At 51.1% G+C, this 11,283-nt stretch overlaps 1 protein-coding gene across 2 annotated transcripts; it reads left to right on the forward strand.

Annotated features, from left to right (window-relative positions):
• The first annotated feature begins 260 nt into the window (after positions 1 to 260).
• FAM210B (family with sequence similarity 210 member B) lies at positions 261 to 10,855 on the forward strand. Of its 2 annotated transcripts, none has more exons than XM_032461412.1 (3): positions 261 to 570; positions 8,192 to 8,397; positions 8,590 to 10,855. In XM_032461412.1, the coding sequence occupies exons 1-3, from the start codon at positions 385 to 387 to the stop codon at positions 8,804 to 8,806; spliced, it is 609 nt and encodes a 202-aa protein (XP_032317303.1). In that variant the 5' UTR covers positions 261 to 384; the 3' UTR covers positions 8,807 to 10,855. The 2 variants fall into 2 exon arrangements, with proteins under 2 accessions (XP_032317303.1, XP_032317304.1); XM_032461413.1 differs by having other exon boundaries at positions 296 to 570; positions 8,222 to 8,397.
• The last annotated feature ends 428 nt before the right edge of the window (positions 10,856 to 11,283 follow it).

The following is an 11,283-nucleotide window of genomic DNA, read 5'->3' on the forward strand; positions in this document are numbered from 1 at the left end:
ATTTCTCATAGATGTTTCCCATCCCACAAGCCCTTCCACAGGTGACCTTGTCATTTCCCATCAAGTCGGAGGAATCTACATCCTTCACTCTAGAATCTGGGCTGGCTTGACTCTCCTGTAACTAACAGGATGCGTCAGTCAGAATCCACCCAGCAACTCTCAGGCTAAATCGGAATAGGAGCGCGTCCATTAGCTCCGGCCCCGCCCTAGCTGCTCAGGCTCCGGAGGGGCGGGGTCGGTGGGCGGGGCCGAGAACGGTGCCCGGCTCCGCTCCGGCTCCGGCCCCGCCCCCGCCGCTCCGGGCTAGGGCTCCCGAGGGCCCCGCCCACCGCGCTGGTTCCCTCTGTGGTCGGCTGCGCGGGCGGCATCGCTGGGCTGCGCACCATGGCCGGGTTGCTGGCGCTCCTGGGCCCCGCTGGCAGAGTGGGCGCCCGGGTCCGGCCTCGCGCCTCCTGGCTCCTGGGCGCCGCCGCCCCCTGCGCTTCGCCGCCCGTGTTCCTGCCGCTGCTCGGGCCAGGGCCACACTCCCCGCTGCAGCGCGCGGCCCGCGGGAACAGTGACGGCCGCCAGGTAAGCCTCCCCACCCCCACCCCGATCCCCGGGCCGCACCGATTCCCCCGGAGCCCCGATCCCTGGGCGCCCCAATCGCCCGTCTACCTCCACCGAAGGAGAATTTTGCACGCGCAGCTGCCCGAGACCGAACATCTTCATGGTCCGCATACCCCATATCTCTACAAACCAAGGAAGCGATCCTCCCAGTTGACAGCCTGGGAAACTGAGGCTCAGGGAGGTACGGCGATCTGGCCAAGGTCACAGTCTCCGGCAGGTCCCCAGGTTCCCAAGGGGTCCGGCCAGTACTGTGGTGGTAGCCGAGAGAATAGGAGGTGGGGCCTGGGCTCGGTATCAGCGTTCTCGACTGGCCGTTAGAGTTGTTCCCTTTTGAAGTCATGCTGCGCGGAGGAGAGGCTCCGTGGGTGCTGCTGTCTTTAATACTTCCCAGCACTCGCTGCCACTCCCTTTTATGTAACCCGAAGAGCGGGCCTTCCCGTCAGACTTCAGGCAAGACTCGCATAAGAAACGCAGTGTTATTTCATTGTGTTTCACTTCGGTTTCCTTCTATGTATGGTAAGTGAAAATGGGTTGCCATTCAGAATGGTCATGCAGACTATCCTTTTTAAAAATAGCGGTTACAGTTTTGTTTTGCTTTTAAGTGGGCCTCCTTAAAGGAAAACAGCAGTGAGCAGTGAAGTCTGGAGATCCAGGACTAACAAGTTGAGACAAGCAGTGCCTCGAGCTTTGCACCCTTTCGTCCTTTTGCCTGCGACCATCCACTCACCAGCAGTGTGACATCACTCCAAGTGCTGAAGGCCTCTGAGCCTGTGTGCTGACCTTTAAGAGGGCTAAAAACAGCACCTTCCCCACAGTAGTTTGGGGGACAATTCCATGAGCTGATTTGGGCCTTAGCACAACGCCAGCGGGAGCCAGTGCTTCCTGAATATTCCATAGGCTTTTGACCCATGCTCTTACCATGTCTCCCCCACGATGGAGAAGCTTCTTCCCTGCCTTCGACTACCCCATCTGACAGGTGGTAGATCTTGTCTCTACCTCCTGAGCCCAGTTTAGGGACCCTCAGGGGTCCAGCACTCTCCGCCCACACCTGGTTGTCTCCTGGTGATTCTTCGTGGATCAGCCCAGCTGTCCCTTCCTTCCAGAAGCTTTCCCTGACTACCAGGGATACCTTGGGTGCCTCCACTGGCCCGCTCAGCCCCAGGGGTATGGATTTTCTCTGTGCTCATCATCTGGAATGTTCTCCTGACTTGCCTGTCTGCCCTGTCAGCCTGGCACTGACAGGTGTGTGCATGTGCGAGTGGTAGTGTATTATCCAGTGGTGATGAGTGTGGTCTCAGATTCCCCACATCCCTCTCTCTACTCACTAGTTCTGTGTCTCTATCAAATTCCTCACTTCTCTGCATCTCAGTTTCCTCATCTGTAAAATGGGATGTTAATAATTCACATACCAGGGCGTGAGCGTAAAATGAGATAATGTGCATACCCGGCATCAGTCAGTATTGTCATCACAGGGAATACATAGTCCTAGGGCCCCAGGGCTGTGCTGTTTCTCCTCTTCTCTGTCAGACGGGTGGGACCCCTGCGGGATCACTATCCTACAGGAAGTTAGGACAAAAGATACTCATCTCTCTGAGAAAACACTTCCCCCATGGGGCCTGGCAGCAGGTGGAGCGCTGTCTCCGCTGCTGGCTGTTCCTGGCTACCCTCAGGCACCTCATTTTTGGTCTTTAGGGGGAGGAAGTACAGTGCCCAGCTGGAGTCCCCAAATGTACTAGGCATTTAATTAAGTGCCAGAGAGACACACCCACCAAGGAGTTTCTGCTCTAACAGAGAGGAGGGAGGAGGTAAAGACACAGGAGAAACCTGTGTGCCTTTTTCACTTAACCTGATTCAGTGTCAGGTCACCTGGCAAAGCAGCCTAACCTGCCTACACTTACCACTTCCAGAAGGGAAATAGCAGACGGCTTGCTCTCTCAGCCCCAGCGCCCTCCCCATCTCCACCAGTTCTCACTCACTCGCTGCCTTTTCAGGGAACTCTTCCCTGATGACCTTATTGATTAAACTGGCAGCAGCCCTCCCAGTCCACCTCCACCCTGCCTCCCGCCCCATCCTTGGCATTTGCCCACAGCACTTGTCACATCAGCAGCCCTTATGTCTTCCTCGTTTGTTTATTGCCCCTCCCCTCCCACTAGACATAGTCTCCCCGAGAGTGGGTTTTGTCTGTTTGGTTCACTGCTCTGTCCCCCACATTTCGAGCAGTGCCCAGCACAGAGCAGACATGAATAAGTGAGGAACACAGCACAGCTGTTATGAACAAAAGCCTTGGAACCACACTCGACTGGTTTGGATCCCAGTTCTGATCAGTAACCCCTGTGTGATTCTCAGAAAGTTACTTAACCTCTCTGAGCTTAAGTAGACATAACAGTATTGCCTACTTCACAGGGTTGTTGTGAGGATTATATAAATATTAATACAAATTTTCAAAGTACTCAGAACAGTGGTGCAAAGTAAACACAATATAGTGTTTATTATTATTTATTGAATGAATGAAAATAGATGTCACTTCAAACAATCTGAGCAACTTGTGAGCAAGATTTTTGGCTCATTCCTCAAACCTTCCTGCCCCTTCTGTACCTTAATAAATATGGGGATAGGCATCACACACATGCACGCACACAGAAGCATATGAAAGTACTCTATAGATCTAGTGGAGACACTAGAGCAGGTGCGATGTGATATGCATTCAGGGAAGTGCCTAAGCATACATCACAGGTATGTACGTAAGGCGATATTTCATGAAGAAATGAATGTCTGAAAAGTTTCCATTCATTGTAAGTCACCCCCCTCAAAATTCCTTTATTTTTGCCTTATTAGTCTCCTCCAGGGTTAGGAAGAAAAATGCATGACTCACAATGCCTAAAGAGATTTCCTTTTACCAAGATGAAAAGAAGAAATTGTCCATGTAAGATTCTAACTCTAGAAAGTTAAAAACCAACTGAGGCACCAGCAGACAGGAAATTGTCCATTGTGTTTGAGTATTTTGTCCCTCCCATTGTTTTGAAATCAGATACTGGTTATTCTGTAGCTGGAAGCCTGGCAGCCTTTTTATTTTTCTCTTTTTGGCCAAAGGCCTTTTGCCGAAATAGAGGCCATACAGAAAAGGGCTCTCGAGAGAGAGGCAGCTACACCCAGTCCTGCTGAGGGGACCGATGGGGGAAATGAAGTTTGTCTGGGCCATCGTCAAGGGTGGGGTCACCCATCATCGGCCCCAGGGCGTTGTTTGGCCCTTGGTGGATAGACTGTCCTCGCATCGGCGCCTGGCAGTTCTCCCATCTGCACCGCCGCCTCCGGGGCCAAAAGGTGGGCGGGGCCTGTTTATCAGAAAGAACCTCGGCTCCCAGCGGCCCTCTGGCTGGTGGGCGGGGAGGGCGTGGGTGCTGACCCAGCAAAAGGAGACTGATTAGCTTCCCTTCCCCCATCGGGAGCCTCGCAGTTCTGGAGCAGGCTCTTCCTTTAGGGACTTTCAGCTCTTGGGGGACATCATGATTTCGCAGTCTAGGTGGTCAGCACAGAGCCCCGTCTGGGCGCTGCCAGCTCACAGCTCCTCCCGGAGCCTCAGTCTCCCGTCTGTCAAAGTGCGAGCGACAGAGGTGCCCACATCACGGGCTGAGAGGGTTCTTCTGAGATGACACCTTTAAAGCGCTCAGCCCAGTGCCCGGCTAAACAGAAGGGGCCTCTCCTGAGGACGCCGGTGGTTTTCCTAAAATCTTTCCAAAAATCTTTCCTGCCTATCAGAATCAGCCTCAGGTACCTGGTACCCCAGTACTGGGTTTCAGTAACCTCTCCCCCTTTTTAAGCATTTGTTTTCATAATTCAAAAAAACCCCACAGAAGTCAAAGCTAAAGGCAGTGAGGAACTAGAGTTTGTCCCTAGCTCCGGGGCCTTAACACTTAATTCCAAGAGACTGAGCAGCCTTTAATGAAACTGAGATTTAATTCCAGGACCAAGGCTTCTAGGTGTCCTGGGGTTTTGTTTGTTTTTCAGTCTCAGCTGCAGTTTGGGAACAAAAGAGATGCTCTTTCAGTTCAGAAGTAATGAAAAGACTCTTTTTAAGTAATAAATCTGAGTTTTGTGCCAACTTTTTGGGGAGGAGGGGCAAATGAGTAGCTGTTGTGTATGATTAAAAATCAAGGATGATCCTGGGCAAATTTTAATCCAAGACTGAGTTCCACCCCCTCCTCGCCATGCCCGGAATGTGGCCCCTCAGGGACCCCCAGCTTCTCTGGGGACAACCGGATAGTCTGCTCTTGTGCCTTGTCTTCTGCGTACATGCAGCTCCCACAGTGCGTCTTCATCACTCTGACAGCTAGTCCAGAGCCGGGCCCTAGTCCTGCATGGAACCAGCTGAGACGCTGGCCCGGGGGTTACCAGGAACAGCCATGCTCCCAGACAGAGCAGACATTCTTTGTCGGGCGAAATGTGCCGTGGCTCCCAGCTTGCCCTGCAAAGTGAATTTTAGAATCTGTACCTTGTATTTCAGTTGAATCAAATTCTGCTTCATAAAGAGGAATGACGTTTGATACCTACTGCACTGTGGATGAACCTTGAAAACATGATGATGAATGAAAAAAGTTGCTGTAGTCTGCAGGCCGCTATTACAAAAATACCATAGACTGGGCAGCTTAAACAACAAACACTCATTTCTTACAGTCCTGGAGGCCGGAAGTCCACGATGGGGACACCTGCAGATCCAGTGTCTGCTGAGGGCCCGCCTCCTGGTTCACAGCCAGCGTCTTCTTGCCGTGTACATTTCCAGGGGATACACGTCTGGGAGTCACCAGCCAGAGTGGGACGTCAGCAGGGCCCCAGCTGAGGTCATGCCAGGGTTTAGACCCCTTCTTGCTCCCAGTGTCTTCCCTGTGTGGACACGTGGGGTGACCAGAGAGGAAACCCAGCAGCCACCTGCTCGCTGGTTCTGTCCTGAGGCAGCTTCCCCCAAACCTGCTCAGCCCAGCCTCCCTCAGGCACACCCCTCTGGTCGGTAGACCTGTCTCCTGCTCTGTAGGGTCAGCCCCTCGACGAGGACCGGCCCAGGCCCTTGGATGGGGTCTCACGTTCCCGCCCACAGCTTGGGCAAGAGTCGCTTGGGAGTTCTGGTCCAAGTGTTGTCAAAAAAGAAAACAGTCACATTAGGGGGTAAAGGAGGCAGGAGGCAGACAGCAGTAGCCGCTCGCCCACATGGAAGGAGGGGCAGCAGGCTCTGACGGGGTGTCCGCCCAAGGCCTGAGGATTGCGGGGCACGGGTGGGCCACCAGGGCCGCTGGCTCCGGGGACAATGCAGATGAGCACAAGGGATGAAGGATATGGTGTGGGCCTGGCATACAATGGGGGGATGAGACGCGGGTAGGCAGGACGGGAGGCAGTGGAAGTATGCCCTGGGGAGGAAAGGGACATGCTGCACTTAAAACTGTTCATCACATCCTAGTACATGCACTCCATCTCGACACTTCTGGATGCCTCCCCCTCAAGACACTTGCCAGAGACTGTCCCTTCACCCTCCGAGTGCTGAGAACCAGGCGAGAGGGAGCAGGTTCCTGCTCCCGGGAAGCACATGTTCCAGGCCTCTGGCCAACAGCAAACAAGCAAAGAACGCTTATATTATCTGTTATGTGTATTTGTTATACTTGTTGCATTATAAGCAGGACGGTCCTGAAGATGGAAACCTCAGAGAGGGAAGTGGGTGATGTGAGAGCGGAGGGCAGGCAGCTGTGAGGCGGTCCAGGAGGGCCTCTTGGAGGTGAAGTTTGTGTTTCCAGCTTAGGAAGTGCTGGCAGGAGTCCCTTCAGTCTGTTGCAGGGCATGTGCATCTGAGAAGGGAAGGCCACCTGGAGAGTCTGCAAAAGGCAGAAGGAGCAGGGCAGGGGAGGCAGGAGTACCGAGCGAGCGGGGCTTTACCTGGCAACCCTGGCTGATCACTTCGAAGCGCCTGTGGAACGGATATCGAATCCCAGTGCCCAGGCTTCACCCCAGATCTGTATGATCAGAGGCTGGGTGCCTAGACCTAGACAAATGGACCAGCAGCATCCAGGCCCCCTGGGAGCTCCTGAGAAAGGCAGCATCTGGGGCCTCCCCCCCCCCAGATGAGCCTGGTCCCAGCTACCACCCACTCAGCAGGGGCTCCTGAAGCAGGGGTCTGGAAGGACCCCCTCCCTTGTTGAGTTTGGAGTCTGCTGCTCTGGGCGCCTCTGTCACTTCATTTTCATTCCTGGGGAGTCCTCCCCCTTTCTCCTGGGGAATCCGGGCCGCGTGCTCCCTGCTCTGGCCTTTGGAGTGTGGCTCACTGCAGCATGTGCTAAAAATACAAGAAGCCTTCCCACTGCAGAGTCAGTCCCCGGAGCCGACTGACCCAGATATCGCCTGCGAGAGGCCCTGGGGCTTGTCGTTAGAGCTGAAGAACTCTTCTGACTAAAAGGGCACTCTCCATGTTTAGGAGTTGTGTTTTGTCTTTTTAATCCAACGTTGTTGTTTTTGTTGCTCCCAAGCTTTCCTGACCTTGTAGGTGCTCCATAAATGTTAACAGACGCCACACGCAACTAATCATTTCTGTACTCACCCCGGCCGCAGTATTGATGGCTCGGGGACTCACCCTCCCTTTACCCGCCCTGCTCTCAGGGATAAACCTTGCTTCCAGAAGTAAATATAGCTTGTGCTCCGTTTTATTTTGCACCCACTGCCTTGTTTTACCGAGTCTTGCAGGGCTGTCATGTGCTCAGGCTGAGGACCCAGGCCACCAGGGTTCTAGTCTTAGTGCCTTTGGGCCAAATCCTCGGCCCCTCTGAGCCCGCGCTACTCCTCTCCTCTGTGGAGGGGGAAGAGTGGCTGCGTCTACCTAGAGGTCGTTGTGAGGATGAAGGCAGACAGAGAAGCACTGAGCAATGCCTGGCTCAGAGAACGTGCTCAGCATGCATCATCGTTGCCCCTAAGGGCAGGAGCCCTGGGGTTTTGTTCCGATGGCTACTGCAACAGGTTACCACAAACCTGGTGGCATAAAACAACACACATTTATTATCTTACAGTCCTGGAAGCCAGAAGCCCAAAGTGGGTCTCCCAGGGCTAAAGTCAGTGTGTCGGCACGGCAGGTTCCTTCCAGTGGCTGTCGGGGAGAATCCATTTCCTGTCCTTCTGGCTTCTAGAAGCACCTGCATTCCTTGGTCCGTGGCCCTTTCCTCTGCCTCAGAGCACAAGTTACTGCAAACCTGACTGCCTCTGTTCTCACATCTGCTTCTCTGACCCTCCTGCCTCCCTCTCTCCTCTTACAAGGACCCTTGTGATTATGTTGGCCCCACTCGGAAAATCCAGGATGACTTGCCCATCTCAAGATCCTTAATCACGCCTACAAAATCCTTTTGCCACGTAAAGTAGCATGTTTACAGGTTCGGGAGCCTAGGACCTAGACATCTTTGGGGCCATGATCTGCCTATCACACCTGGTACCCAGTCTTTCACTGCCCTTAGTGGCTAAGCGGGCATTAGCCCCAGCTGATGAGGAGGACAGGAGAGAGTAGGACACCGCGTGCATCTGAAAGCCACTGGTGACCACTACCCCCTCGCTCCTTCCCCAGTGTGTCTCCCCTTCTTTGGTTTGTGTGCAGGACCCCAGAAAAATCACTGTGACAACAGGCGGAGACATCAGCAGTACAGAGGGGAAAAAGTTAAGCAAGTCGCAGCAGCTGAAAAAGATTTTTCAAGAATATGGTGCTGTTGGCGTGTCGCTGCACATCGGCCTCTCGTTAATCTCCTTGGGCATGTTTTACATGGTGGTTTCAAGGTAAGACTGCTGGCAGTAACAGATACTTGGTTTTTGTTTGTAAATAAGAACTTTTTTTCCTGAGACTTTATCTAGCTACTTTCATCACATTTTGAAAAATACTGTAACTCTTAAAGCCAAACTGATTGCTTAACTTAATCCTTTGTTGTAGTAAACATTTTTTGTCTTTGTCTGTTTGCCTCCCCACTCCAGTGGTGTGGACATGTCAGCCATCCTGCTTAAACTCGGGTTCAAAGAGTCCCTGGTACAGTCGAAGATGGCGGCGGGCACAAGCACCTTCTTGGTGGCCTACGCCATCCACAAGCTGTTCGCACCCGTGAGAATCAGCATCACCTTGGTTTCTGTGCCCTTGATTGTCAGATATTTTCGGAAAGTGGGATTTTTTAAACCTCCAGCTGCAAAGCCTTGATGAACTGTTCAACTGTGGGCCTGAAAACCTATTTCTTTTAAATTACACGCTTTAGATTGGTGTTAGGGTGTAGGTTTTTTGGTGGGTGGGGACAGGGGCTAATTGCTTCGTTCTCATGGAGAGAGAACTTTGGTTTTACTTTTGCCAGGAAAAATTCAGGGTTTCAATTAATTGCAATCTTTCTGGTTTTAACTTTTACTAATGCTATTCATCATAGGGCTTGTCTGCATAATCTGAGATGTCAGCAAAACATCACCAGTGAGGTGTCATCTCAAAGCTGTCAGCCAGGAAATGGGAAGATCATCTTGGTGAGGGAGGTCTGCCTGCAAAAGCCTCAGGAGCTAATCTTTGTTCAAGTTCTTAAAGGGCAACAATTCATTAAGCTTTTAGGTTTTTAAAATTCCCCTTCCTCCAATATTTATTGTCAGGCTGCCTGCGGTTTAATATGCAATATTCTGCAAAACAGCTGCTAGCGCTCAATTAAGGAAGCAGAATTTAATACGTGACAGTGCGGAATCAGGATCTGAGTCAGCATCAGCGCTTCGACATTCATCACACCCAAAACAGAAAACAAGTATCATTGGTGTGTTTCATTGATCCCAAAACATCTTCAAATCTGGACATGATGGCGCCTACCTCAGCTGGTTTTTCCCAAACCTCATTAAACTAGGTCGGAGTCATTTGTCTCTGTTGAGGTAAAATGTGAAAACTCTGTCCCACAGTAATGACACTGGCTGGAGCCTTGCATACGGGAAGCTGAGACAATCTTTGGATCTCAGACTTAAGACATTCCAGAACTGCTGTCACAATGTTTACATTGTGTTGCTACTTATATTTTTTTTAACTGAGTTAAAATTATGTATGTAAAAAAAATTTGTATCACTTCCTGAAAAGTAAAAATCTGGCGCACTTGCTGTGAATGGGAAGCAAATGCCTAGTGATACAAGCTGGGGAGGGACGGAGCCAGTCTTCCAGATAAAGCTTGTGTGACCTGAGGCCCCTTGTTCTGTCGGGGACTCTAGCTATAATAGAAAATCAAACACACAGACCCAAATGAAGACTTTCTTCTTGAAGTAGCCAGGAGCAGGCAGCCTTCCTGGGGCATTCAGCACCCCTGACTGCTGCCCTCCGGGCTGTGCCCCCGCAGAGCGCTGGCTCTGCGTCCTAGGCCATCCCCTCCACGTAACCAGCTAGGCCCTGCGGCCAGGGATGGGGGGCTGTTTCATCTTTCTGGCTCCCGGTCCTTTTTTTTTTTTTTTTTTTTTTTTTTGATTAATTACATTTGCGACAATCACAAAACTACAGGAACTATAAACTGATGGGCCTGGTCTTGCTGAGATCTGTCTGTTGACAGCTGCCTAGGTGGCTCTTAGTAACCCATATCAGTCAGTTATTTCAGTTAGCTTTTATGAGAACCTGTGGACAAATTCTCCACTTGCAAGATCTTTCAAGTGGAACCGTATTTTTCCCTCTTTTAAAGCAATTAGCCCATTGCCAAAAGGTTTCAGTGAGTTAAAGTTGAAACTGCCTTTCTGAGATCTGATTCCAAGGATGCGTACACAGCGGAGCAAGATGCTGACCCCAGTGCTAAGGTAATTCCTCGCGTGGGCAGGCCCGGCACTCTCGGGTTGGCTGTCTCTATATAAACAGTTGGCTTTGGGCTCCTAACCACTTTGCACACCGATCCCCCTACCATTCAGATCCCAAGTAACGCCTATGCAAAGAAGCCGACAGGGATTCCTACAAGTTTAGGGCTTAAATCTTAAACTTTGATTCTATGTTCAGAGTAATGTGAGTGGACTGAAAGGGCAAGCAATAAGACAGATGATACCAAATAGCCATAGCATTCTCTTCTAGGCCCCACCTCCACTCCGCTCCCGTGGCCTGTGGTCAAAGCAGGACAGAGAAACTGGAGAGGATGAGGAAATCAAAGGTTCAGGGAATGAGAGAGCATTTATGTGAATTCACCAGCAAGATGTACAAATTGCTTTTATTTACGTTGTTTTTATGGAACTAGGGGAATAAAACTGATCTATTTTAAAAATGTAAGCCATTGTTCACCTCTAATTTTTTATCTGACAAACTGAGCAGCGTAAATTCTGCAGAACAGAATCTTTTTACTCTTCTGGTAAGCCGTCACTGTTGCTGATTCTGAAGCAGGACAGTGTGTGACCAGTTTATTAATGTTGTGGCAGCACAGCGAGCTCCCTTCTCTGCTCGTGTGGGATTCTGTTTGGGGAAATGACATTTTGCTAGTATCACTGGTGACGTTAGCTACGTCGTGTTGACCATAGCTGGGCTGGATAGGACATGAAATACTGCTACTTTGGGATGTGAATACGCAAGGCTGTGGGAACCAAAAGGGAGCCATCTGGACCCTGCAGTTTTACTCAGTTGTGTCTTGAAATTTCCGTGACTATTTCATCAACTTTGCCATGGGAGTTTATAGCCACGTCCTTATATTTAAACATTTCTGT

Source organism: Camelus ferus, chromosome 19 (assembly GCF_009834535.1).
Source record: "Camelus ferus isolate YT-003-E chromosome 19, BCGSAC_Cfer_1.0, whole genome shotgun sequence".
NCBI lineage: Eukaryota > Metazoa > Chordata > Mammalia > Artiodactyla > Camelidae > Camelus > Camelus ferus.

Bases quoted from the DNA above. Each gene is read 5' to 3' on its own strand.
- FAM210B (XM_032461412.1), top strand. From the start codon at position 385: ATGGCCGGGTTGCTGGCGCTCCTGGGCCCCGCTGGCAGAGTGGGCGCC. The intron at 571-8,191 runs GTAAGCCTCCCC...CTCCTTCCCCAG, and splicing joins GGAACAGTGACGGCCGCCAG to TGTGTCTCCCCTTCTTTGGT. The intron at 8,398-8,589 runs GTAAGACTGCTG...TCCCCACTCCAG, and splicing joins TTTTACATGGTGGTTTCAAG to TGGTGTGGACATGTCAGCCA.